General features: G+C 56.1%; 9 protein-coding genes across 9 annotated transcripts; 4 read left to right on the plus strand and 5 right to left on the minus strand.

Annotated features, from left to right (window-relative positions):
• Nucleotides 1–3,765: 3,765 nt before the first annotated feature.
• On the plus strand, nt 3,766–5,108 carry CMQ_6005 (GPI-anchored cell wall organization protein ecm33; the record flags this gene model as incomplete). Its single annotated transcript, XM_014315070.1, has 3 exons — nt 3,766–3,820; nt 3,886–4,735; nt 4,790–5,108. The coding sequence occupies 3 exons, from the start codon at nt 3,766–3,768 to the stop codon at nt 5,106–5,108; spliced, it is 1,224 nt and encodes a 407-aa protein (XP_014170545.1).
• A 464-nt stretch (nt 5,109–5,572) lies between these two features.
• CMQ_6211 (g-patch DNA repair protein) lies at nt 5,573–7,302 on the minus strand (the record flags this gene model as incomplete). Its single annotated transcript, XM_014315276.1, has 3 exons — nt 5,573–5,668; nt 5,740–7,088; nt 7,164–7,302. 3 exons carry the CDS (start codon nt 7,300–7,302, stop codon nt 5,573–5,575), a joined length of 1,584 nt encoding a protein of 527 aa, XP_014170751.1.
• Nucleotides 7,303–7,784: 482 nt separating this feature from the next.
• CMQ_6501 (peroxisomal-coenzyme A synthetase) lies at nt 7,785–9,535 on the plus strand (the record flags this gene model as incomplete). Its single annotated transcript, XM_014315566.1, has 4 exons — nt 7,785–8,336; nt 8,405–8,441; nt 8,501–9,369; nt 9,419–9,535. The coding sequence occupies 4 exons, from the start codon at nt 7,785–7,787 to the stop codon at nt 9,533–9,535; spliced, it is 1,575 nt and encodes a 524-aa protein (XP_014171041.1).
• A 471-nt stretch (nt 9,536–10,006) lies between these two features.
• On the minus strand, nt 10,007–10,939 carry CMQ_6006 (clathrin light chain; the record flags this gene model as incomplete). The annotated part of the gene is made up of 3 exons (XM_014315071.1): nt 10,007–10,447; nt 10,579–10,793; nt 10,897–10,939. The coding sequence occupies 3 exons, from the start codon at nt 10,937–10,939 to the stop codon at nt 10,007–10,009; spliced, it is 699 nt and encodes a 232-aa protein (XP_014170546.1).
• A 799-nt stretch (nt 10,940–11,738) lies between these two features.
• CMQ_6431 (ABC multidrug transporter mdr2) lies at nt 11,739–16,005 on the plus strand (the record flags this gene model as incomplete). Its single annotated transcript, XM_014315496.1, has 6 exons — nt 11,739–11,836; nt 11,903–11,994; nt 12,057–12,257; nt 12,334–13,133; nt 13,545–13,861; nt 14,052–16,005. The coding sequence occupies 6 exons, from the start codon at nt 11,739–11,741 to the stop codon at nt 16,003–16,005; spliced, it is 3,462 nt and encodes a 1,153-aa protein (XP_014170971.1).
• Nucleotides 16,006–16,394: 389 nt separating this feature from the next.
• CMQ_6449 (uncharacterized protein) lies at nt 16,395–16,730 on the minus strand (the record flags this gene model as incomplete). Its single annotated transcript, XM_014315514.1, has 3 exons — nt 16,395–16,459; nt 16,524–16,659; nt 16,728–16,730. The coding sequence occupies 3 exons, from the start codon at nt 16,728–16,730 to the stop codon at nt 16,395–16,397; spliced, it is 204 nt and encodes a 67-aa protein (XP_014170989.1).
• Nucleotides 16,731–17,124: 394 nt separating this feature from the next.
• Nucleotides 17,125–17,596, plus strand: CMQ_6033 (uncharacterized protein; the record flags this gene model as incomplete). Its single annotated transcript, XM_014315098.1, has 3 exons — nt 17,125–17,274; nt 17,330–17,456; nt 17,526–17,596. 3 exons carry the CDS (start codon nt 17,125–17,127, stop codon nt 17,594–17,596), a joined length of 348 nt encoding a protein of 115 aa, XP_014170573.1.
• A 161-nt stretch (nt 17,597–17,757) lies between these two features.
• CMQ_6368 (calcium channel subunit mid1) lies at nt 17,758–19,716 on the minus strand (the record flags this gene model as incomplete). The annotated part of the gene is made up of 1 exon (XM_014315433.1): nt 17,758–19,716. The coding sequence occupies one exon, from the start codon at nt 19,714–19,716 to the stop codon at nt 17,758–17,760; it is 1,959 nt and encodes a 652-aa protein (XP_014170908.1).
• Nucleotides 19,717–20,852: 1,136 nt separating this feature from the next.
• Nucleotides 20,853–21,617, minus strand: CMQ_6345 (membrane biogenesis protein; the record flags this gene model as incomplete). The annotated part of the gene is made up of 4 exons (XM_014315410.1): nt 20,853–20,967; nt 21,047–21,142; nt 21,205–21,446; nt 21,564–21,617. The coding sequence occupies 4 exons, from the start codon at nt 21,615–21,617 to the stop codon at nt 20,853–20,855; spliced, it is 507 nt and encodes a 168-aa protein (XP_014170885.1).
• Nucleotides 21,618–22,937: the final 1,320 nt, after the last annotated feature.

Genomic DNA, 22,937 nt, shown 5'->3' on the forward strand with positions numbered 1-22,937 from the left:
GACGTACTAGGTTGGCCTTCAATGTAGTGGTCGGCTAGCAGAAAGGGAAGTGTGGGTTCCCTCGTGTCTTACGAGGTGCTTTCGTAATAATGAGAGTACTCCGTGCTTTACGTAGCATTCTGATTGGAGAACTGGGGCGTGGACTGAAATACAACGAGATAAGATATCTTGCAGAGTATGCACATGCTTCATACGCGTACATGAGTAAGTACTCCGTCTTTTACTTACACAAGCTTGTGGCATGCAGCATAATACTATGCAGTTGATTCGATTCGATTGTCACCGTCGGGACGCGCAAGCACACTAGCAAAAAAGAAAAGAAAGGCCGATCAAATAAAAATCGCGCAATCGGTACAAAATGAAACACAGGCACAAGCACCTACGGAGTAGGAGTATGTAAGATACAACGGGTTCAATCCTTTATTTCGGCATTTTTTTCACGTTCGCACGGGGTTAAGCATCGGGCAGTAACTGAGGTCTATAAAAACAAAGCTCTGGAATAAATCTTGGCAGGGGAATGGCTCCGTAGCGTGGAGCTGGGTGAGCCATCTTAAAAACTACGACTAGGCGCAAATCTTCTCGATCCGCGACTAAGGAAAAAATGCTCTGGGCTGGTGATCAGATTGTTTTGTTGTTGCATTGCTATACGACGTATGCATGTGACTATTAGAGATACTGCATAGCCTGGCATGCTGTGTTTGAGTGGCTCTATTTCATTCTCTATTTACCCCGTCGTGACATTGAAAATTAAGCTGGCTAACTTCCGGCAAAGTGTGTCGTGCCAGCTTGGAATGATGCTCTCATTTTATCGTCTGAGAGACGGGGAGAGAAGATATCTCACCAGTAAAAAGGAGGCTGTCATGTGAGAAGCCAGCTTCGAGTCCGAGAGCCTTCTGGCTCAGCTCTATCTTCAACACTACTCTGTATTACATAGCAATTCGCTTGGGCTAATCTTCGCCTAGAGATTGGCCCCTGGATAATACTTTAAAAAAGCAGTCATAACATATCTTACGACCTCGATGTATCCGTCTCTGGTCCCACCTGACCGTCTTCTTACGTATCTTAGTAGAGCAATTTACAGGCGCGAGTACTCCGTACTATGCATTGATACAGGAGGACTGCTTGGCAGTATCTTGCACGTATCATACGCGGGCGACGTCATCGTGAGTGTCAGAAGGGCAGAGATCCCGTAAGCCACGATCGATGCCCAATCGCCTCACTCATGTCTGGGCGCGGGTATGAAAGGAAATCCTTGTGTGTGGCGAGTTGGCCGGCCAAGAATTGGGATCTGCTTGGGTTTCGCAATTCGGGGTCCATTGTGCATACTCGTACGAAATTATACAGGTATTTTACGCATCGAAGCAAGTACCCGTTCCCGGAAGCGGATTGTCATGTATTTCGCTTTGTTGGAACCCAGTCCGTAGAACCCCTGGCAACAGGTCGAAACACCAAGCCCACTGAAGTGGAGCCGTTGATACGCGCACCCCGTTACCTCTTCTGGTCCCGTACTTGTGGTGCTAGTGCCGAGGAGGAAAAGAGGGAAAAAACCAGGGCAGATGCCAGCAGAGGAGGCCAGAGCCAGCACTTCGTACGATACTAAGATATAAACGACGTAGTATGTAAGATGCCGTAGCTGTGGAGGGCAATCAAAGAGAATGAGTGGGCCAGCTCCGCATACAGAGCACTGAAATGCTGGGAGCGATGCTCTACACGTATGGAGCACGGGTACGAAGCACTACGACTATGTGAGATACGATACGTGCCAGCCCACAAGATCATGGCCTGCTGACTTCCCCTCGTCTCCGTAGCTTCGGTGTGACGGCTTTGGGGCCATGTCGTTAGGAGGAGTCTGGGACGGGCAGTCGTCGAGTACGTACTCCGTACGATGTAAATATATGCGATATCGGGTACGGGGTACAGTGCAGGCTATGACATATGCACGACCCAAGACTGAACTCCGTCTTCTTCCATGGCGAATCAGGGAGCACACTGAAACATGAATGGTGGCTGGCATGTGCAACCCGTTGCTTGCAGGCCTTTCTTTGTCTGGCGGCCGCCTGTGTGTGGCGATGTCATGCCTGGAGGTGTCAGTGTTGCCGAAGAAGTTGTGCGCAATCTCCACAAGCTCAGCTGTTATGGCCGTGGCCAGTCCTGGGCCTCTGACGAAGGTATCTTAGGATAATACCCCCTGCTAGCAGTCCTGATCTGGCAATTTCCCTTTGTAGTGCCTGCTGCTATAAGGGATGGGCGCTGCCGGCGTTCACTAGCTTTGTCTGCTTCTGGACTCTTGCCCCAGCTGGTGCGGTGTAGGTGTCTGCCCCTGCAGCCGCTCTCATTTGCGCTACAGCGATTGATGCTGTAGCGCGAACCAGCGTCCCGTAGCGCTGTGCCGTACACCGTAGCGTGCGGACATACCCCCGCGCGCCTGCCAGGAGACCTGATGCAGCATCTCGTTGCCCCCGAAAAACTCGCAAATAGAAGGCTGGAGAGGTGTGCAATCGAGAACGTGTGGGCCTGGTGGATTCTGCCGATGCACTTACGTGTAAGAATAGCACCCCTACCCGTACTCGCAATTTCAACACATGCGTTTGAATCTTCAAAGAAGTACGGAGTACTCCGTATGCCCGTGGTTTTGGGTACCTGTTCTACTCTGTCGGCGTTGGTGGCAATCGGAATGAACCAAAGAACATCATTGTTTCCCTCTTAGACATACTCGTAAGGTGTAGATTATCCGCTCTGTTGACACTGTGCCTCGACAACTACGGGATCATGATATTGCTCGTATAGAACGCAGCCGCATGTGCAGCACGCCAGCAAGAGCGACCGGTCAGGTATCAGGCACGTAAAAATACTTGGCCTGCTGTGTATACAGAGTACGTGCCACCACAATGACAGACGTGCAGCGCCGAAGAGTGCAACAACGCCCGCGGACAAAACCCAGAATACAGGCCCCCACCGGACATGTAGCAACCGCAACATTTTCCACACCTAGATCGTGCTAGGAGGCGTGTCCAAGCAGCCCATGCAGAGGCGTGTGCATATCTATTTCCACCAGAGGACCCACATCCTGAAATAATTAGCTTGCCAATTACCCCCTTCCCCTTTCATGTTTTTCTTCCTCGCTCTTGTTTCCCTCCCTCTCTCTCTCCTAAAATACCATACATACCTTTCGTATTCGTCGCTCATCGCTTCTCGACCATTCTTCGTCGTGACTCTTATTCCGCTTTCTTCTTATTTCTGTTCTTCTCGTACACCCTTTTTCGGGTGCACTTGATCCATTCGCTTACTCAATCCACTTGCGCATCGCGCCGACTCTCCTTTCCGTTGAGTCTTAACTGTCGGCTTCTGTCAAGACCATCTGATAGCCACATTGAGAAAAACATCAACATAACAAACAGACTTTTGAGGTAAGCCATGAAGCTTTTGGCAGTAGAGAGACGCGAGCTTGTATACCTGCTTCCATTACCACGACCTGTGGTTCCCCTCCTCCCCATCGACAACACCAGCTTTTCGTCCCGCTCCGATGTACCTCTTGATGACCCGCCCGGGCTTCATCCAAAGCTGCCACAGATTTTGCTCGTGCTTTGCACCGAATTCTTCCTGGCTACGGAGAGGAGGCAGTTTTGAGGAGCCCATTGAGAATTGGTTGCGGATCGTGGGATTTGTTTACATAGAAGGATGTCCCAGCAATTTGCACTTTTGGAAGCCGGCCTGTTACCGAAACGTTGGAGGATCGCTGCTAATAACGTGACAGCAACTGTCAATATGTTCTCCAAACAGGTTCTCGTTGCCGTACTGGCAGCAGCTGGTGCCGTCTCTGGTAAGCTTGCCATTTCCGTACTGCCAGACTTGCCTGTGTTTTAGCTCTATTGACACGCGTTCCAGCGGCCGCCAACTGCACCCAGACGACTTTCACCATCAACTCCCAGGCCGACTTCGACGAGATCTCCAGCTGCACCACCCTTACGGGCGATGTCACGATCGGCACTAGCACGGATGTTTCGATCGATCTGAGCGGTCCCAAGGCCATCAAGGGTGACCTGACCCTGCTGAACAACAAGCTGATCTCCACCCTCAAGAGCTCCAGCCTGCAGAGTGTGTCGGGTGCTTTCCACCTGCAGAATCTGACGACGCTGTCGACGCTGTCGTTCACCACCCTGACGTCGGTCGGTTCGATCAACTGGGTCTCTCTGAACGCCATTGACGTCCTGACGTTCACGGCTGGTGTGACCAAGGCCGCGAGCGTCGTTATCAGCGACACTTTCCTGAGCAGCCTGGACGGTCTTGATGTTGCGTCTGCTAGCACCATTGACATCAACAACAACCGCCGCCTGATCAAGTACACTTCGTCTCTGGGCAACCTGACTGATCTCCTGAACATCAACGCCAACGGTCTTAACCTGGAAGTCAGCTTCCCGAACCTGATCTGGATTGCCAACATGACCGTTTCGAACGTGTCCAGCTTCAGCGTCCCGTCGCTGGCCACTGTGAACGGCTCCATCCGCTTTGACTCCAACTTTTTCACTTCGTTCAGCGCACCGAACCTGACGAGCACCCAGACTGGCGATGTGTCGTTCATCAGCAACGCCGACCTGGCCAACATCTCGATGCCCCTCCTGAAGTCGATTGCTGGTGGTCTGCAGATTGCCAACAACACTGCCCTTCAGAATGTCACCGGCTTCGCTGCCTTGAAGACCGTCGGTGGTGCTGTCAAGCTCCGCGGCAACTTCACTGAGTAGGTTCAGAGTGCATCTCCAATTATGTTCGGGTTTACTAATACCTGTTTTAGGGTTGAGCTGCCCAGCCTGGCTGATGTCAAGGGTGCCTTCAACGTCGAGTCCACTGGCGATATCACTAGCTCGTGCGCCGTCTTCAAGAAGCTCGCTCCCTCGTCTGCCGGTGGCAACGGCGATATCCAGGGCACCTACACCTGCCAGAGCGACAACGCTAACGCCAACTCTGACACGTCTACCAGCACTGCTAGCAGCACGAAGTCGAGCAGCACTGCGAAGGCCACTGGCTCCAGCAGCGCAGCAACTGGCCTGGGCATCAACGGTGTGGCCGTCGTCGGCCTTGCCGGTGTTGCCGCGCTGGCTCAGCTGCTGTAAGCTGTGTGTGTGAAGCTTTTTTTTATTCCGGGGAATAATGAAGGAATAGGATGGCTAGTTCAGGACGATGCGTTTTGGGGTGGTTTACACGTGCTGCTCTCCACGTCGGAAGCAAAGTAACAGCAAGAAGATATTCCGTTCCCTCTTTCCAATGCTTTCCATTCCATTATTTCCATACCTGTGTTTTCTGGCTTGTTTGCAAATCCATTTTGTTCCGCGGACCCATGAATCAAACACTACTACTAGAACCTACTAATAGCTGCTTTTAACGTCTTTTGCCATCAAGATGATGCCTTTTCGGCCAATGCTGACCATATGATATTTTGAAGCACTGGTCGTACTGTGTTATGACTTGGGCGGCTATTGTGTAATGTGCGAACCGGATTCGGGATTCCTTTATATACTTCAAGTCTTGCTCAGGTATGTGCATTGTGCGGTAATTTATGTGTGCCTGATATTCTCGTCTACTCGTATATGCCTCGGTCAAATTTGTCAGCGTTGTAGAAGCTTGGGGCGATGGCGTTGCCGTTGAAAATGCGCCCATCAAGAGCAGTAACAGCCTGTATTGGAGCACAAAGTCAGAAAGCCCGAGACTGTAAGAGACAAAGGCAAGGAAAGCGAGGACACTTACGCGCAAGGCCGAGACAGCGTCGGTGAACTGTATAAAGACGAGCTTGGAGGGCACATCGATGTAGACGCGTTCGATGCGGCCGTACTGCTCGCCACACTCCTCGCCGATCTCCTGGACGAGCTGACCGTCGGCGATCTCGGCGGCCAGGTCTGGCATGCCCTCGACCATGTTGCGGAGGACGACGACGGTGGAGGGCGAGGAAGAGGTCACGTGACTTTGAAGCTCAGTTGATTCGCCGCCACGAGCCTCGACACGACCACCACGACTACCACGACCACCACCGACAATGCGCCCACGGCCGCTGGTGGCGCCTCCGACCTTTTTGTGCCGGAGTGGGTTGAGGATGCCGCCGCCGTCAGCTCCCAGGCCAGAACCCTTTGTCCAGCCGTACTTGGCCATGAGACGGGCGGCGAAGCCAGCCTGGCCTGGACGGGCCGACGAGAAGGACGAGGGACCGCCTTCGTCGTCGTCGGCAGATGCTGGTGGCGGCTCGTATGTATTGTCGTCGTCGTCGTTGTCTGGACCTTTAATGCCGTTTGTGGTGGTGGTGGTGGTGTTGAAGCGAACTGGTGCCCGCGAGATGATGAGACCGTCAGCTAGAGTTGGGACGGCTGTAGCTGGCGTGGCGGTGGTTTCAAGGACAGCGGGATCCGATGGCGGCGGCGGTGGCGGCGGAGGAAGTGATTGTGGTGGTGGCAGTGGTGTTGATGGTTGTGGGTGTGACAGCGTTGGATGTGCAGCTGCAGCCTCATCTGCTGTTGGCGCTGGATAGCCGGAGCCGGTGGTCAGGCTCGGCGGCGGGGCAAACGCGGCGGGTGGCGCGAAGGCGCTGTTAAACTGGTGGTTGTCGTGACTGTCGGAGCTGTCGCTGTTGTTGTCGTCGTCGTCGTCGTCGTCGTTTTGGCGGCGCAGCCGCCTCCGATGTGCATACAGGACGGCCTTCCAGTCGCGCACAGCGGACACGCACTCGTCGCTGTGCAGATAGGCTTCTAGGTTGGTTGGACGGGCCGGGTCGTACAGCTCGTCCCAGTCAATGTCGCCGTAGCCCAACCGCCGATGAGGCTGCTGCTGCTTCTCGTCGGGGCGCTTCTTCTTGCGCTTGCGGCCACCACGCAACGGCCGCGGGCCGCCATTGTCGTTGGTGTCATCGTAGTGATCGTTGTCGTACTCGTCATCGTCTGCACCGGCAGCCCAGTCGGCCAGCGTCGGGCGTGCGGTGTGGGTGACAGAAGTCGTCTTCGTCGTCGTGGCCGGTACAGCGGACAAGGGAACGGGCAGGGACTTGAGCCGGTGGCCGGTGGCCTTGGGCTTCTGCTGCGGCCGACGAATGATGGGCTGGAAGCGGAGTGCTAGCGAGGGTCAGCAGGCGGGCAGGGCAGACGAGAGATGGAGACAGAAGACGGAAGAAGGAAGATGGAACTCACCTGGAATTTTTGCCGCAGACGGTTTCACGGCTGCGTCTGATGCTGGTGCAGCTGCAACCGGCTCGGCAGCAGGGCCTCCCAGGAGCTCTGCATACAGCGACATTGTGCCGCGAGGCGGTGGAGGCGGCGGTGCGGCCATCGGAGAGGTTGTGGCAGCGATACGTAGTTGTTTGTCTGTCGGTTTGTCGAGCTGCCTTGCGACCGCTTTCTTTTCGCAAGCATCGTGGCGATCTCCTGCAGTGAGTGGTCCTATTATTACGGGCCACTCGCAAGGGCTTTAGTGGGTATTTTATGGACCCGACCCACTTCCATCAGACAAAGCTCCCCCGGTGTCTCATTCTCTGGCAGCAGCCTTCCCCTCCGGATGGCCGTGAGCAACATTCGGTTGGCCAAAATCACGTCCTCCTCCTTTCATTCGTGGAACTGCCTCAAACTCTTGGCCTTTGCATCCCTTTCCCATTGCGTTTTTCGTACGTATATACACATAATCATATTCATATTTGTTATTGCATCGCATTGTCGCAGGTCCCAACGTGCCAATAAGACAAAGAAGCAGCACAGCGAATCAGGGGACACGCCTCCTTGCAGCACAACCGAGACACAAGACACTGTCCGCCTATCATGTCTACGACTCTCCGGTCGGCCGTCAATGGCCGGTCAAGCTCGACGGCTGTCATCATCCCGCGCACGGTGGCCTCGCCCACGCCGCTCGTCGTCTCCTATCTCGACCTCGTCTCGGACGTGTCTCGCTACCAGGCCAAGCTCGCAGGACTCGGCATTGGTCTGGCGGCACCGGTATCTATTGCCACGGTCAACTCGTACGAGTTCATCGTTGCCTTTCTCGCTGCTGCCTGGCAGCGTGCCGTGGCTGCACCGCTCAACCCGGCCTACAAGCAGGACGAGTTTGAGTTCTACATCGAGGACGTCAAGTCGGCCATCGTGCTCGTCCCCCGAGGCGCCTATGCTGCCGACAGTCCGGCCGTGCGTGCTGCTCGTAAGTTCCATGCCGCCATTGCAGAGTCGTACTGGGACGAGGCCAGACGTGAGGTCGCCCTCGACGTCAAGGAGCTGGGACAGCTGGAATGCCTGACCGCTCAGCCGGTCCTAGTGGCCGAGCCCGACGATGTGGCCCTTGTGCTGCATACGAGCGGTACTACTTCTCGGCCCAAAGTGGTTTGTCTCCCTGGGCCTCGCTTGCTTGCCTAATTTTCCTGGAAATCTTACCTGCTTCTCTCTTCTAGGTGCCTCTCACACATCGCAACCTGACACGGACGATGAGTTAGTTGAAGGCCCCCCCCCCATTTTACGTGTCCATCGAGCCTCACTGACAGCGGCAGAGAACATCCAGGACACATACCAGCTGACTCCGGCCGACCGTACGATGCTGGTGATGCCTCTATTTCACGTGCACGGGCTGGTGTGCGGCCTGCTGGCGCCGCTGCGGTCGGGCGGATCACTGATCGTGCCGCCCAAGTTCTCGGCCACCGAGTTCTGGCGCGACTTCGTCGAATACGGCGCCAACTGGTATACGGCCGTGCCGACGATCCACCAGATTCTGCTGAAGAACCCGGTGCCGCAGCCGCGGCCGGCCATCCGGTTTGTGCGGTCGTGCTCGTCGCCGCTGTCGCCAACCGTCTTTGCCCAGCTCGAGGCTGCCCTGGGTGCGCCCGTGCTCGAGGCCTACGCCATGACCGAGGCTGCCCACCAGATGACGTCCAACCCGCTGCCACCGGCCCAGCGCAAGCCCGGTGCCGTCGGTATCGGCCAGGGCGTCGAGATGCGCATCCTCGACGATGCCGGCACCGAGCTGCCGTCCGGCGCCGAGGGCGAGATCTGTGTCCGGGGTGAGAATGTCACTAAGGGCTACCTCAACAATCCGGCCGCCAATGCTACTGCCTACACGGCCGACGGCTTCTTCCGCACCGGCGACCAGGGCCGCAAGGACCCAGACGGCTACATTGTCATCACCGGCCGCATCAAGGAGCTCATCAACAAGGGCGGCGAGAAGATCAGCCCCATTGAGCTCGACAACATCCTCGCCCGCCATCCCGCCATTGCTGAGGCCGTCTGCTTTGCCATCCCCGACGACCTCTACGGCCAGGACATTGGCGTTGCCGTCGTCCGCAAGGCCGGCGAGCCGCTGACGGCCGACGAGCTGCGCGCCTGGGTTGCCGACAAGGTGGCCAAGTTCAAGGTGCCCAAGAAGGTAGGCTACTCCTCTGCTTCCGTATTTCTATTTGCTGCTGCCACCACAGAAGCTCACAAGCCAGATCTACTTTACCGACGTCATGCCCAAGACAGCCACCGGCAAGATTCAGAGACGGATCGTTGCCGAAACCATGCAGAAGCAGGACGGCAAGGCGAAGTTGTAGAGTGTTGTTGTTGTAAGGATAGAGCTGTATTATCGGAAAGGGACGTGTGGTATGAATATAGTGTTTATGTCAGGGAGAAGCTCGAATCTTATGCAGACGCACAATGTAGACGGGCCTGCTTAGTAAATTATCGTAACGTTTTATAGCCTTGCCGAACAGCCGAATGCGATGAAATCAAACGAACATTAAAACAAGCATCCGTGGGCCGGCCGACCTCCCCCTTGCCTCTAGATAATTTTGTACATGCAGACTCTGTCCACTGTGTCTCTGCCATGAGCCTGTATCCGCTGCCTGCGTCCTCTCCTCATGAATCGCTCTCCCCTAGTTCCTGCTCTCTCTCCTCTCTCTCGCCCCTCGGCTCCCGTCTCAAAAAAGGCAGTGGTCAACGGCGACATGGCGCGAGACAGGGCTGCTGCAGAGCGTGCCGCAGCCGGAAGTCGACGACGCCTCTGCTCTCCGGCGGGCTGCTTCCTAGTAACCCTCGGCGCCCGGCGCTTTCTCGTCCTTGCGCAGGCTGACGAGGAGCTCACGGAAGCGCTCCTTGCCGGAGCCGGAGGCGCCGCCCTTGGCGCCCTTGCCGGAGACGTCGACGATCTTGGCGATGCGCTCCCAGCTGGTGCCACCCGAGGTGACGTCGTCGCGGTTGGCCAGAAACTGTTCGGCGTCCTTGCGCGTCTGCCCAATCACCTTGTCCTTCTTGTTGTTGTAGTTGTCGTAAAAGTCGTCAATGTTGCGCTGCGCTTCGGCCACGGTCTCGGCGCGCTGCTGCGCAAACTGCGCCGCCCGCTTGGCGTTCTGCTCGTCGCGCCGCTGCCGCCACGCCCGGATCACCTCGGGCTCCTCCTCGTCCTCGACTGTAGCCGTGTAGCCCGACTTGAAATCCAATGAAGGGCCCGTGATCGATGTCGTCGTCTGTCCTCGGCGGTTTGTTAGTATTTGTCCTTTCTGTCCTTCTCTTTCTCTCTCATTTTCTCTCTTTCTCTCTCTCTCTCCACCTCGCTCTCTCGCTCTCTCTTCCTTTCCTTATTTCTTCTTTTTCTTACCTGGTTCTGAGCGGATAGGTCCGGGAAGCTGCTCTCAAACTGGGTCGCCTCTGCAGCATCACCATCACCTCCCAGCAGATCGTCGTCAGCCGAAAATGTTGCCGTATCGGCAGCCGTCACAAACTGGTTGGCATCGTCGCCGAGAATGGCCCGCTCGCGGGCCAGGAAGTCGTCGCTAGTCGCCTCTAGCGACGCATTTTTGATGTCCGTCTGGGCTGCAGTAGACTTGCGTTAGCAGACATCTCACGCAGAAATTGAAAAAGAAGAGCGGAGAAACAGGCTGCCAGACAAGGGAGAGGGCAGTTCTTTGATGCATACCACCAGAGTCAAAGTCCTCCAAAGATGGGAATCTGTCCGCCATAGTTGTCCTTTTGTTCGCAAAGGAGGCAATCGAAGTAGATGGATGGGAGGATTTCGGAAAGAGAAAAATCGTGGTTCAATGGTGTTGGGGGAATTGCGTCAATGTGCAGTCTGGTGCTGGCTTTGGCTTCGTTGCAGTTGAGGGTGAGCTGATGGGGGTCTTCTGTAATAAGAACCGGTTGCTTCTTCGCGAAGGAGCGACGGCCGTTTCGTAGCTGGGGTTGTCTGGCCAAGCTGCCGCTTTGAGCGATATCGGATACGCGCATAAGTGGACCGACCGCCTGGGTTGGCCAAAGGGGCAACGGCTTGCTGCACGAGCTCTTTCTCCATTATTCCTGCGACCTGGGAAGCTGTTTTGTTTTTTGCGCATACAGCGTCACCACAGCATCGACACCTTTCCTCCTCGTGATTCGCACGCAAGCCGGACAGCGTCCCCTGGGTCCCACTTCCACTCGATCCACAGCTTCACTACTGGCGTAGCTACTACCTGGTCGCCCTGGCCATCCTGACCGGGCCTTCTCTTGTCGTTATCAAATGCATTAGAGAGTCATTTATTAGCGTCAGCCATCTCGTGTTTGCATCAGGCTATTCCCTCGTAACCTCTTCACATCACATCACGGCGTGGATGCGAAGGGTCGTCTGCTGAGACTCAATTGAACTACGAGGCAACTCGGCTGGCTGTGTTTTGGCTCAGCTTCATTCTCGGTCACCGAAACTCGCTGCTATTCTTTTCTAGTCGCTTCGGCGCAACCTCGAATCTCCTTATACTTTCGCCGTCTTTCTTCCGCACCATCACTATAATGGCATACACAGATGATGCCGTTCTGGCCAAGCTGTCGGCCCTGAACGAAACCCACGACAGCATCGCCACTGCCGCCCAATGGATAATGTTCCACCGGTATGTGTGTGTGTCTCTGGCAGGAGGTTATGTTACTGACGTATGGCGTTTTCTGCCTCTGTACAGACGACATGCGGAACGAACTGTGCAGCTGTGGTTTCAGCGGCTGAAGGATTCCCCAAGTCCCAAACGACTCAATCTCGTCTACCTCGCAAACGGTTAGTAGTGACAGGCGGCAAGGAAAGTTTTGCACAATCGCTAATACAGGCGTATGTGGCAGAGGTGACCCAGCAATCCAAGGCTCGCCATAAGGAGGACTTTGTCGTGGCCTTTTCGCCAGTGATCGCGGAAGCAATAGCATCCGCATACAAGGGCGCGCCCTCGGAGGTGCAGAATAAGCTTCGACGAGTTGTGGATGTGTGGCGCGAACGGAACATATTTGAGGTGCCGATTCAGACGGCTGTTGAGACCAGGATAGGCGGTACGTTGAGTGCTTGTGAAGGAGGCGAGAACAGGACGAGAATAAGGCCTGGTGTGCTAATGAGAACCTGACGCAGAACTGGACAAAGCCAAGGGTACATCGCGACCAGCATTTGGGGGCGGGTCGATCTTCGGGTCAAGCTCAGGGCCACCGGTGCCAGCAGAACTTGGTCCAGTTGTGGCGTCGCAGCAGAAGCTGAGCAAGGTGCTGCTCTCGGCACAGGGAAGCGTCAGCGTGGCAGACGCGGACTTCCACAAGATCATGGACGGGACGCCACCGGCGGCACCAGTGTACGCGGCTCGGCTGAACGGGCTGATGAAGAGCATAGCGAGCGCGGAGCAGGCGATGGGCCAGACGGTCAAGGCGCGGTCGGAGCTCAAGGCGGTGCTAGAAGGACTACTGGCGAGCTGCCAGACGGCACTGGAGGCAGAGGTGCAGCAGCTGACAGAACTGGGGCAGCGGAGGGCACACGTGGACGCAACGAAGCGCGACGTGGAAGACCGGATCATGCGCGGGCTGAATGCGACGGACAACGAGGCCGGCCGATCCAGCACAGGGGCTGGCCAGCCGCAGGAGCCACCGCGACCGGAAATGGAGGCGCTGACGCCGCCGGCAACAGAACCAGACGAGACAGGCGGCGAGCCGTTTGCGGGAGTGGTGTCGATATCGGAGGTAGCTGAGCAGATGACGGACAGCGCAGTGGTTGCGGAGCAGTCTCTGCCGGCGTCGATCTCGTCGGCTTCCGGAATCGAGATCCTGTCACACCTTGCATCACAGGCACAGCCGGTGTCAACGAATGGAGCCCACAAGCGGCGACGGGTGTTGGAGGAGAAGGGCGACGAGGTGCCGGATCTGGACGACGGGATAGATGCCGATGTCACGGAGACGCTGATGCAAGACAGACAGGAGGCCTGATCTGGAGGAGAAGGAAGAAGGGGGGGGTCTACGTTCAAAGATGATGTGTTGTGTGCCATTATTGTAACCAGTATTTTTGTCATGGCTGAGAGCAGTCGCAATAGCAATAGAGTGTCTAGGAACTGATGCTGGCTGTAGTGTTGTAGCGGGGCCGAGCGGGGCTAGCAGTACCTCGGTCTTAAGCGGGGGCCGTTTAATATGAGACGGTATAGGCAGTCGCTCTGGCCGTTGGGGGAATTGAAAAATCTGGAACTTCAGCAGACACTAAAGTGTGAACTTGAGTTGTGGAATTGACCACGAAACACGGAGGGGAAGCCGAACGAGAAGTAGCAGCAACAGCAACAGCACTGGGCAGAGATACACAGCAACCAGCACGCAGATCTGCGGCGACGCAGCGATGGTTTCCGGGGCCCTGCGGCGCCAGGGCGTGCTGCAACTCCGGGAACGCGCAGTGGTGGGTCATGGAGGCAGCGAGCCGTGGCCGGGGCGACGGGCAGCGACGTTGGTGACGACGAGGCGGGATCCGTGGACACGGGCGGCATCGAGCGCGGCAGGTGCTGTGGTGGCGGCAGCACGGAGGACGACAGGACGGCCAGGCTGGCTGGACATGCGACCAGGACCGTTGATGACAATGCGACCAGGACCAGTGATGACAGAACGGCGAGGGCCAGTGATGGCAGCAGTACTGCGTCAGATGTCGACGGGGAAGAGGGGTGTAGGAGGAGCAGGAGCAGGAGCAGGAGCAGGAGCAGGAGCAGCTGCAGAAACAGCAAAAACGGCAAAAACACCGAATAAACCGAAATCACCATCACCAGAAACAGAAACAGAAACATCAACGCCCGCTGAGGATCATCTCGGTCGGCACGGATTCCAACGCAGCGAGCGGGCAGAACAGGCGACGCAGGTGAACCTGCAGGCACGGCTGTCCAAAGAGGGCAAGACGCAGAGCCGGGCGACGGCGAGCGAGGTGTGGCGGCTGGTGCGGATAGCACGGCCCGAGTTCCGGTGGCTGGCGCTGGCGTTTGGCTTCCTGCTCTTCTCGTCGGCCGTGTCCATGTCGATTCCCTTTTCGGTCGGCCGGCTGCTGGACCTGGCGACCAAGGGCGCGGTGGCCGACGTGCGCGTGCTCGGCCTCACGCTCAACCAGTTCTTCGTTGCCTTTGGGGCCGTCTTGACGGTCGGGGCGCTCTCGAGCTTCCTGCGGATTATAATCCTGCGCATCGTCAGCGAGCGTGTCGTCGCACGGCTGCGCACCCAGCTGTACCGCCACACATACACGCAGGATGCCGAGTTCTTTGACGCCAACCGGGTGGGCGATCTGATCTCGCGGCTCAGCTCCGACACCATCATCGTGGGCAAGAGCATCACGCAGAACCTGTCGGACGGCATGCGGGCTGTCGTCAGCGGTTCGGCCGGCCTGGCAGCCATGCTTTGGATGAGCCCGCAGCTGACGAGCATTCTGGTCGTCATGTTCCCGCCCATTGCCGTGGGCGCCGTGCTGTACGGCCGCGTCATCCGGTCGGTCGCTCGGCGCATCCAGGCCAATCTCGGCTCGCTCACCAAGATCGCCGAAGAGCGGCTCGGCAACGTCAAGACCAGCCAGGCCTTTGCCGGCGAGGTCCAGGAGGTCGCCCGCTATAACCGCCAGGTGCGCCGCATCTTTGCTCTCGGCCGTCGCGAGGCTCTCGTCTCGGCTGCTTACTTTGGCGCCAACGGCTGGTTCGGCAATATGACCATCCTTGCTCTCCTCGTCGTCGGTGGCAATCTCGTCCGTTCTGGTGCCATGTCGGTCGGCGACCTCACCTCCTTCATGATGTACACTGCCTTTGCCGGCTCCAGCCTCTTTGGCGTCTCCGGCTTCTACTCGGAGCTGATGAAGGGCGTCGGCGCTGCTGAGCGTCTCTTTGAACTGCTCGACCGTCAGCCTGCCGTTCGTGCCACCGTCGGCCGTCGCGTCGTCTCGGCGCAGGGTCCCATCGTCTTTGACAATGTCCGCTTCGCCTATCCGACCCGTCCGGCCGTGCGCATCTTTGACGGCCTCAGCTTCACCATCCCCTCTGGCAGCAACGTCTGCATCGTCGGGCCGTCGGGTGGCGGCAAGTCCACCGTCGCTAGTCTGCTGCTGCGCTTCTACGATCCCACTGCTGGCCGCATGGCCATCAATGGCGTCGATGTCACCTCCATGAACGCCAAGTCGCTGCGCCGTCGCATCGGCATGGTCTCCCAGGAGCCCGTCCTCTTCTCCGGCTCCATCGCCGACAACATCGCCTACGGCCGGCCTCATGCTTCGCGTGCCGACATCATCGCAGCTGCCCAGCGCGCCAACTGTCAGTTCATCAGCGACTTTCCCGACGGCCTTGAGACTGCTGTCGGCCCTCGTGGTGCTCAGCTTTCCGGCGGCCAGAAGCAGCGCATCGCCATCGCCCGTGCCCTCATCAAAGACCCCGACATCCTCATCCTCGACGAGGCCACCTCCGCTCTCGATGCCGAGTCTGAGACTCTCGTCAATGCCGCTCTCGCTGAGCTGCTCAAGAGCCGCAGCACCACTATCTCCATCGCCCACCGCCTCTCCACCATTAAGCGCTCCGACCAGATCATCGTCCTCAACAGCCACGGCACCGTCGCAGAGACCGGCCGCTACGCCGACCTCAGCGCCGATCCCGCTAGCGCCTTCAGTCGCCTGATGGAGTGGCAGATGAGCGGCAGCGACCTGCCTGCTTCTGCCGTTGCCACCGCCCGTATCGACGGTCACGTGACTGAGCGCGAGGAAATCGAGGACGATCTTGAGAAGCCCGACGAAACCGACGTTGACTCCAGCAAGGCTCGCCCCTGATGCGTCGACCCCAGCTACAAAGCACACTCTTGTACTACCATCGACCCGGTCTTGTCCTCTCCTGCGTGGCTTGGCTTTCTCTTTTTTCTCCTTCTCCGCACTATGCGCTTGTCCTTGTAGAATATCAAAAATCAAATCTCCATACTGCTTCTCAAGTGGCCAGAACAAACTCCTAATCAGATCAAAACCCACGGCTGCAGGATACACGGCATGCATGCAGCCTGTTGTCCCCAGCCTCCTGAACCTTCCGGACGCGTCCTCTCCCTTGATCTCAGACAAATATCAATATCAACAAATCTATGCCTGCACATGCGTGGCCGTCGTGGCCGTCGTGGCCGTCGTGACCGTGTCTCGCGCAGCTGGGCCCATGGCCCCTGATTCTGCTCAGCCTACATGAGGAAGCGCGATATGAGCTCAAAGACTAGACCGCCGAAAACGACAAAGCCCAGGACGCCTGTAGCCCGTTAGCCAGAAGGCACCTTGCCGCTGTGGTCCGCCCCTGAGCGGAAAACACGTACCCAGCCATATCGGCGAGACCGGCGACTTCTGCACCTCCTTGCTGCGCTTCTTGATGTCGGCCTCGGACTTGCCACGCCTCGCGTCCTGCGACCGGGCAAACTTGAGGTTGCGTCGCCGCTGCTCCGGTGTCTGGACCTGCACGTCGACAAAACGCCTCGTCAGCGGCCATAGCTCGTGGCAAGGCGATCGACAGGACGACCTACCATTTTGTCGGTGATGGAGATGGAGACTCGAAAATGCTGATCTTTGGCGGTAGTCGTCGGGTGGAGGGCCGGTTTGTCCAAAGGTCGAGGTTTAGAGAAGGGATGCTCGCTTTCGATCTCGGCCCCGGCAAATATTATTAGGGGACACATTACCACATAAAGGCCACATGGTCATTAGCAATGTACAGGGCAGCTAGCGTAGTGGATCCCTGTTGTTGAAGCTGCCTATGCTTCAGCGCCTCAAGCCGATGTATAGCCTCCAAGATGGGGTATGCGCCTGGCCTGCCATTGGGCAGCCCGTCCCGCCTTCCGAGAATGGCCAACGATCTTGCTGAGCTTCTTCAAATCTTTATTACCACTCGCACGTCCTTCTCGGAATCACCGCACAACACCGAAAATGCTTTCAGCACGACTCATGCGCGCCGGCGCCACCAGCATCTGTCTCCGCAGCATCCCGGCTGCTGCTCGGCTTCCCCTCGCTCGCCGCTGGAACTCTTCGCTGCCCCCGCAGCCACCACAGCCTCCGAAAAAACAGTCTTCGGCCAATGTACGGCAGATCTCTTTCTTCTGCTCGAAAGACGTACTCTGACCCTCTCAATTAGACCGCCTTCTGGAAAGAATTCGGCCGGCCCATTGCCAAGGTCCTGCTCATGGCCGTCTTCACCTACCAACTGGCCTACTACGGCTGGGCAAGGCTGGAGCAGGACGAGATCCGCTCTGCACGCCAAGGTAAGTCTTACCCTCTCGACCCTCTCGATCTGTCTTCCCTTCCTCATCCTTGCCCGGCTAATTCTGCAGCGGAGGTGGATGCCCTGGAAGCCCAGGTCAAGGACTTGCAAGATGCCCAGAAGAAGGCTACTCAGCCATAAGGGTGGGAAGGTTACGCCGTATACAAATATATTCGACTTTCCAAATGTTCAAATATTATTTAGTTCCGCCCTTGCCTTTCTTGCGATTCCAGATCTTCGGCAGAGCTTAAACACCGAAACAAGAAACGCTCGCAACATGCAACTAACGAGAACGCTGTCTATCATATCATCACGAATCCTAAAACGGCCAATGCGAATGCGAGCCACGGCAGCCGGGGACCGGATGGCGCGGCCGAGTAGAAGTGCGCGGATCCTGGATAGTTGCACGTGACGGCACCGTTGTTGTCGGCCCCGGTGCGCAGGCCGTAGCTCGTGTTGAAGCCGTACGACGAACGGGTCGGACAGCTCAGGCCCAGGCTGGCCGGACAGCTCTGCGCCAGGTTGTAGCAGAGATCCTCGCATGGCAGCACCTCCTTGTAGGGCCCGGGCGCCACGTTGCTGTCGATGAACGGATTGCGCGACGAGTTGTACGCGCTGCTGTTGGGATACAACGAGGCCATGGCTGGATCGAGGTACGTGCCGTTGGGAAACGACCCGCTGATGGCCCGCGGCTGCAGCCACGCCTCGGTCTCGGAAAAGTCGGCACAGCGCGGGATGGCCACGGAACAGAGCCAGTTCTTGTAGGCCGCCGAGCAGTGCGTGCAGTTGCGTGCGAGCGAGTAGCGTTGCGTGGACGGCGCCTCACACGGGATCTGCGCCAGCACCTTTTCGAACACGGCAAACATGTCGGACGCATACTGGTCGTATTCCTGTGCCAGCAAGCTGGCGTTCGCAAACCGCGTCGGGTTGCTCGGCACCGCGTACGCCGTCTCGTTGCAGAACGTCAGGTTGAAGACCACCTCACAGTTGCCGTTGGCCGCCTTGGTCGAGAAGCTGGTCGCCCGCGAGATGTGACCTCCGCCACCGGCCACGCCCGACGTGCCCGCCTGCTCTGTCCCGTTGTTCGGCAGCTCAGCCAGAATGCCGATGTAGTCGGTGCTCGCGTTCAGCCCGCTGAAGTAGAACTGCTGCTTCGGCAGGTTGCCCTGTCCCCGCCGCGTCATGCTCGTCGTCACTATGCTCGTGAACTTGCCGTTCTTCGTCGCTGCGATCTGTGCGTACGTCTGCAGCCCGCAGTACGACAGCCGCACCCCATTTATTGACGAATCGTTGGCGTTCTGCGCAAACATCACGTACGGCGGCCGCTCCATCACCGAGTCGTCCGTCGCCACGTCCGTGCTGTCCGTCAGGTTGTGCGTGATCAGCAGTGACGCGTACGCATCGCTGTCCACCCAGATCAGGTTCGCATCCGACTGGTTGTCGTAGCTGTGGTAGAACTCGTCCACCGATGCTGCCACTTCAAAGTTGTATATGCCCGTCATCTGCGTTGACGACACGTTTGGCGCCGAGATCCCAATGTACACGTCGCCCGTTGTATTGACGCTGAGCATCACTGCGCCCTCTGTAAATGTCTGCCACGTCTGCTCGTTCGCGTTGGCCTTTGGCCCCGGCGACGTGTTCGCAGACGATGTCGACACGTACATTGTCAGCTGTGGTGCCTCCACGCTCGAATTCGCCCCCGGCACTCTCGACACATTCGCAACCGGCTGTGGCTGTATGCACGTGTTTGCCGACAGATACACTATCCTGCTGGTCTTGTTGTGTTCGCTGGCAACAAATTCAACCGTACCACTTCTTTCGACCGCCACCCCATCACTGCCCTCTACTTCCGCATCGCCGTCTTCACGGCGCCGCAACTCGCCAGCTTCGTCCTTTTTTCCCTTGTTCTTCTTCGAATTAGACGGAACCTCATACACAAAAACCTGTGTCGACCCCGCAACCACATTCAGTTGCGTAGCCACGTTGCTCGTCAGCGATTCCACCCCGGCCGGTGCTCGCCCCATTAGGCTCCGGGCAAAAGCGCTGAAACTGGACAGGTACGTATTTCCCTCCGCATCGCTGTCATCGTGTTGCTGTTCCGCGTCGAGATGGAGGCTTGGAAGCGTGTTGCTGTCGACACTGAAATCACCGTGTAGTAAGCGTGCAATTAGAGAATCCGAGTCAGCTGCTACAGTGGCAGTCATGCGTGGCAGTGAAAGCAAGAGGGCAACCAGTGCCGCCATGCGGGAGGTGGATAGCATGATTGCAGTCAGCGAGCTAGAGTAGGAGAATTGCCTGGACCACGTTGCGTCTAGTCACTTCTTGCCCTCATTGGCTTTTCCTGCTCTCTGCCAAATCGCCAAACGTAGGCCCCTCTTCAAACAGGACTGTCGTGAACTTGCTCTCCTATCAAGGATAATGACTTCTCTTTTGATGTAAAACCTAAGTGCTTTCTCTTAGCACTCGACCGTAAATCATCTATGCTGTTGACATCTAGAGAATCATGCGTCCCTGCAATGGGGAAGAGCCAAGGAGTCGTAGAGGTGCATTTGTCGATTGTCAAGTTTCATGTCCATCCTCAGGGCCGTTTGTACTTGCGACTACAGTGGATATTGCTTAGGTGAGGCAAGTCAATGCGCCAACTTTCAGCCACAGCCCAGTACAAGTTCAGCCACGCATGTTATAGTTAAGAGAGAGAGCGATAATACGACAGCTGCTCCGTATCTGTTGAAATCGATGCTCTTGTGGCATTCTCTCTGCAGGTCTAATTAACTGCTCAAGTTTCTGGTTGCGCTTCGTAAACAAAATTGGACATTCAATATGTATGTAGTCTGAACTGTAATGTATCGAAATTGGTCATGGAACCGAATCTAGAGCCACCGAATTGTTCTCGAGTCTCCTACTCGTAGTATCGTGACATACATCCGTACCTATAAAAACAAACAGACAGCCTTTTGCCCTCGCGTCCCTCTACATTGCCCAGCAGTCATACTTGCCGGATCACGGAAAGGGACCAGAAACAGGAACCAAATAACCGGGAAAACAAGAAAAAAAAAGCCAGGAACGTCATCGTTACCTAGATAAAACAAATCCCAGCCCACACTATCTATATGGTTTCTCCAACTTGAAGCCAGATCCAGAAGCTAGGAATCATTTCCAACGTCAGGAGGAGGGAGGCAGCCTGGAATAGGCAATTTCAATCGTGTCTTAGTTGCGCAACTCGGCCTCCAGCCCAATGGAATGTTCGGGCATTGGAACCCGGCCCACATTCGTGCCGTCTTGACGAGCCTAAAGCCTTCTGAGATATCGTTGCCAGAAGCTATGAAGCAGGACGGAGGCCATCAGGCAGTGTTCGAGTATCACCTCACTGCCTGTGTGCGCACGCTGCTTCGGCGCTTTACTCGGCCTTGCCGATCGAATCAGCCTTCGCGCGCAGGCCAGCCGAACCAGGCTTGGTGAAGTAGCGGCCAAGCGTCGGCACAAGGAAAGACCTGAAGATCACATCGGCACCACTGTGGATTGGTAATTTTGTTAGCGCATTCCTCCCATGTGATATTTCCACCCGGTGGGGCACCAAAAGCTTCAGCTTACCGGAAGTAGGGCAGCGACAGCCACAAGAGGAAGATGAACTTGAACGTGAAGTAAAAGGGGAACCAGTAAACAATGTTGACAAAGCTCTCAATCACCCTGTTTTTTTTCGGTCAGCCCTGACATCATAGGTCATAGAAGAAGGCTGGGGACGGGCTTACGTGAACTGAGCAAAAACGACCCAGTAGGTCAACCATTGTGTGTCGTCCTCCTTGGAAGAACTGAAGAGAGCCTCAAGGGAGAAGTAACCCGGGATGACAAAGCCAGCAAAGTTGGTCAAGAGCTGCCCTCCCAGGTTGAAGATGATGAAGAACAGGTAAAGCGAAACAGCACCAAGAGCAGCGTAAGCCTTGGGCACCGAGGTCGTCTTCTCGAGGTTGTTCAGGACAGGGTACTTGGAGAGCTATTCACAGGCAGAAGTGTTAAAAAGGAATTGAACTTGATCCTTATCTTGGTGGCCACGGGCCGCAGCAAGCATGGCGCGCAGGTGACAAGGAACTAAAGGAAGGATTAGGCAAACCTCATGGTCGAGCTGCTTCACGTAGTACTGGACACGGTCCTGAGGGGAAGACATGGTGCTCGACTGCAAGTGGTCTGATGTGCTACAGCACAATTTGGTCAAAATGCCAAAAAAAAAGAAAAAACCAAGAGCAGGAAGCGTTCAGAAACTGCAGTTATTCTCAAGCATTAGTATCCCTGGCTAAGCTGCTCTTTCAGAATTTTCGATCAGGTAATGTCTGGATATATATATACCATGCCCGACGTACCTTTTTCGCTGATGTCGGATGGGAAGCGAAATGGAGAGGCGAAATAAGTTAAAAGAGATGGCGGAGGAAGAATACTAGGAAGGGCGAGCTGGAAAAGGGCGAATGCGTCAGAAGAAGACCGGTCGGAGCGGCTAGAATTATGTATTACGGAGCATGCTAGATGGTCAAGTTTAGCAGGTATGGAACGAATGACGACTGCTCCGTGTCCAGAGCAGATAGGAACAAATAAGGAGCTTGTAAAAGCTAATCTGTGCACTGTGCACCTTAGGGCACACCCCGCCTGCTTAGGCGGCCACATAAGCCATCCAAGATCTGAGAATGTTAGTTACAGTGCCATTGAATGATTGCGCACGTGGCGGGGACCGCTAAAAGACTGGCTGAGCAAGCTGGAACAGTGAGATAGCATGCACGTACAGGTACGCAATACCGTACATTACATGTGCCAAGGCCACAGTACTGCTACGACCTCTGCGGCTAGTCCGGAAGCGGCGCCACAAAGAGGGGTTGACATAGTATGCGACCAATTACAACAAATTCACACTCGTGACCCGGATTTATGCAGTGGCTGGGAAAAAGAAAGAACAATCCGCATGTTTTGGTTCCCCTTGGAGACAGCGGATCCTCGTTAGCCCACCGAAATCAAAACAAATCAAAACAACCACCCTTTTTCCTCACTCCCAGCTCCCTCTTCCCACCTGTCGTATTTTCACAATTATCACCGTCGCTCCCTTGTACCACGGCTTTTTGTCTCACGTTCGTTTGCCGTTGGTTAATTCGAAAACTGTCTTGTCCAGGTCGAGGGGTGAATCGATAGAGGCTTTTGACGTTCTTTGTTTTGGCTGTCGACTAAGCGACGGGGCAAAAAAAAAAACATCAACAGACGAAAAAAACCTGGCACAACAAAACATCAACAACAACAACCCCGGCCCGTAACATCCATAGTATGCTGCCTTCCCTGCACAACACAGCACTCTTCCATTTTACATCCTGTCCAGCTTCTTTTCTCTTGCGTTCGCTGCTCTTTTTATTCGCTGCAACGTGCATTTGACGAGCACGTCTGCGTTTGTTATGTGCGCCTGACCTTTTCTCCCAGTCTTTCACTCCACCTCAAAAACAGACTTGAAGCT

The sequence above is a fragment of the Grosmannia clavigera genome (genome assembly GCF_000143105.1).
Source record: "Grosmannia clavigera kw1407 unplaced genomic scaffold GCSC_167, whole genome shotgun sequence".
Lineage (NCBI taxonomy): Eukaryota > Fungi > Ascomycota > Sordariomycetes > Ophiostomatales > Ophiostomataceae > Leptographium > Leptographium clavigerum.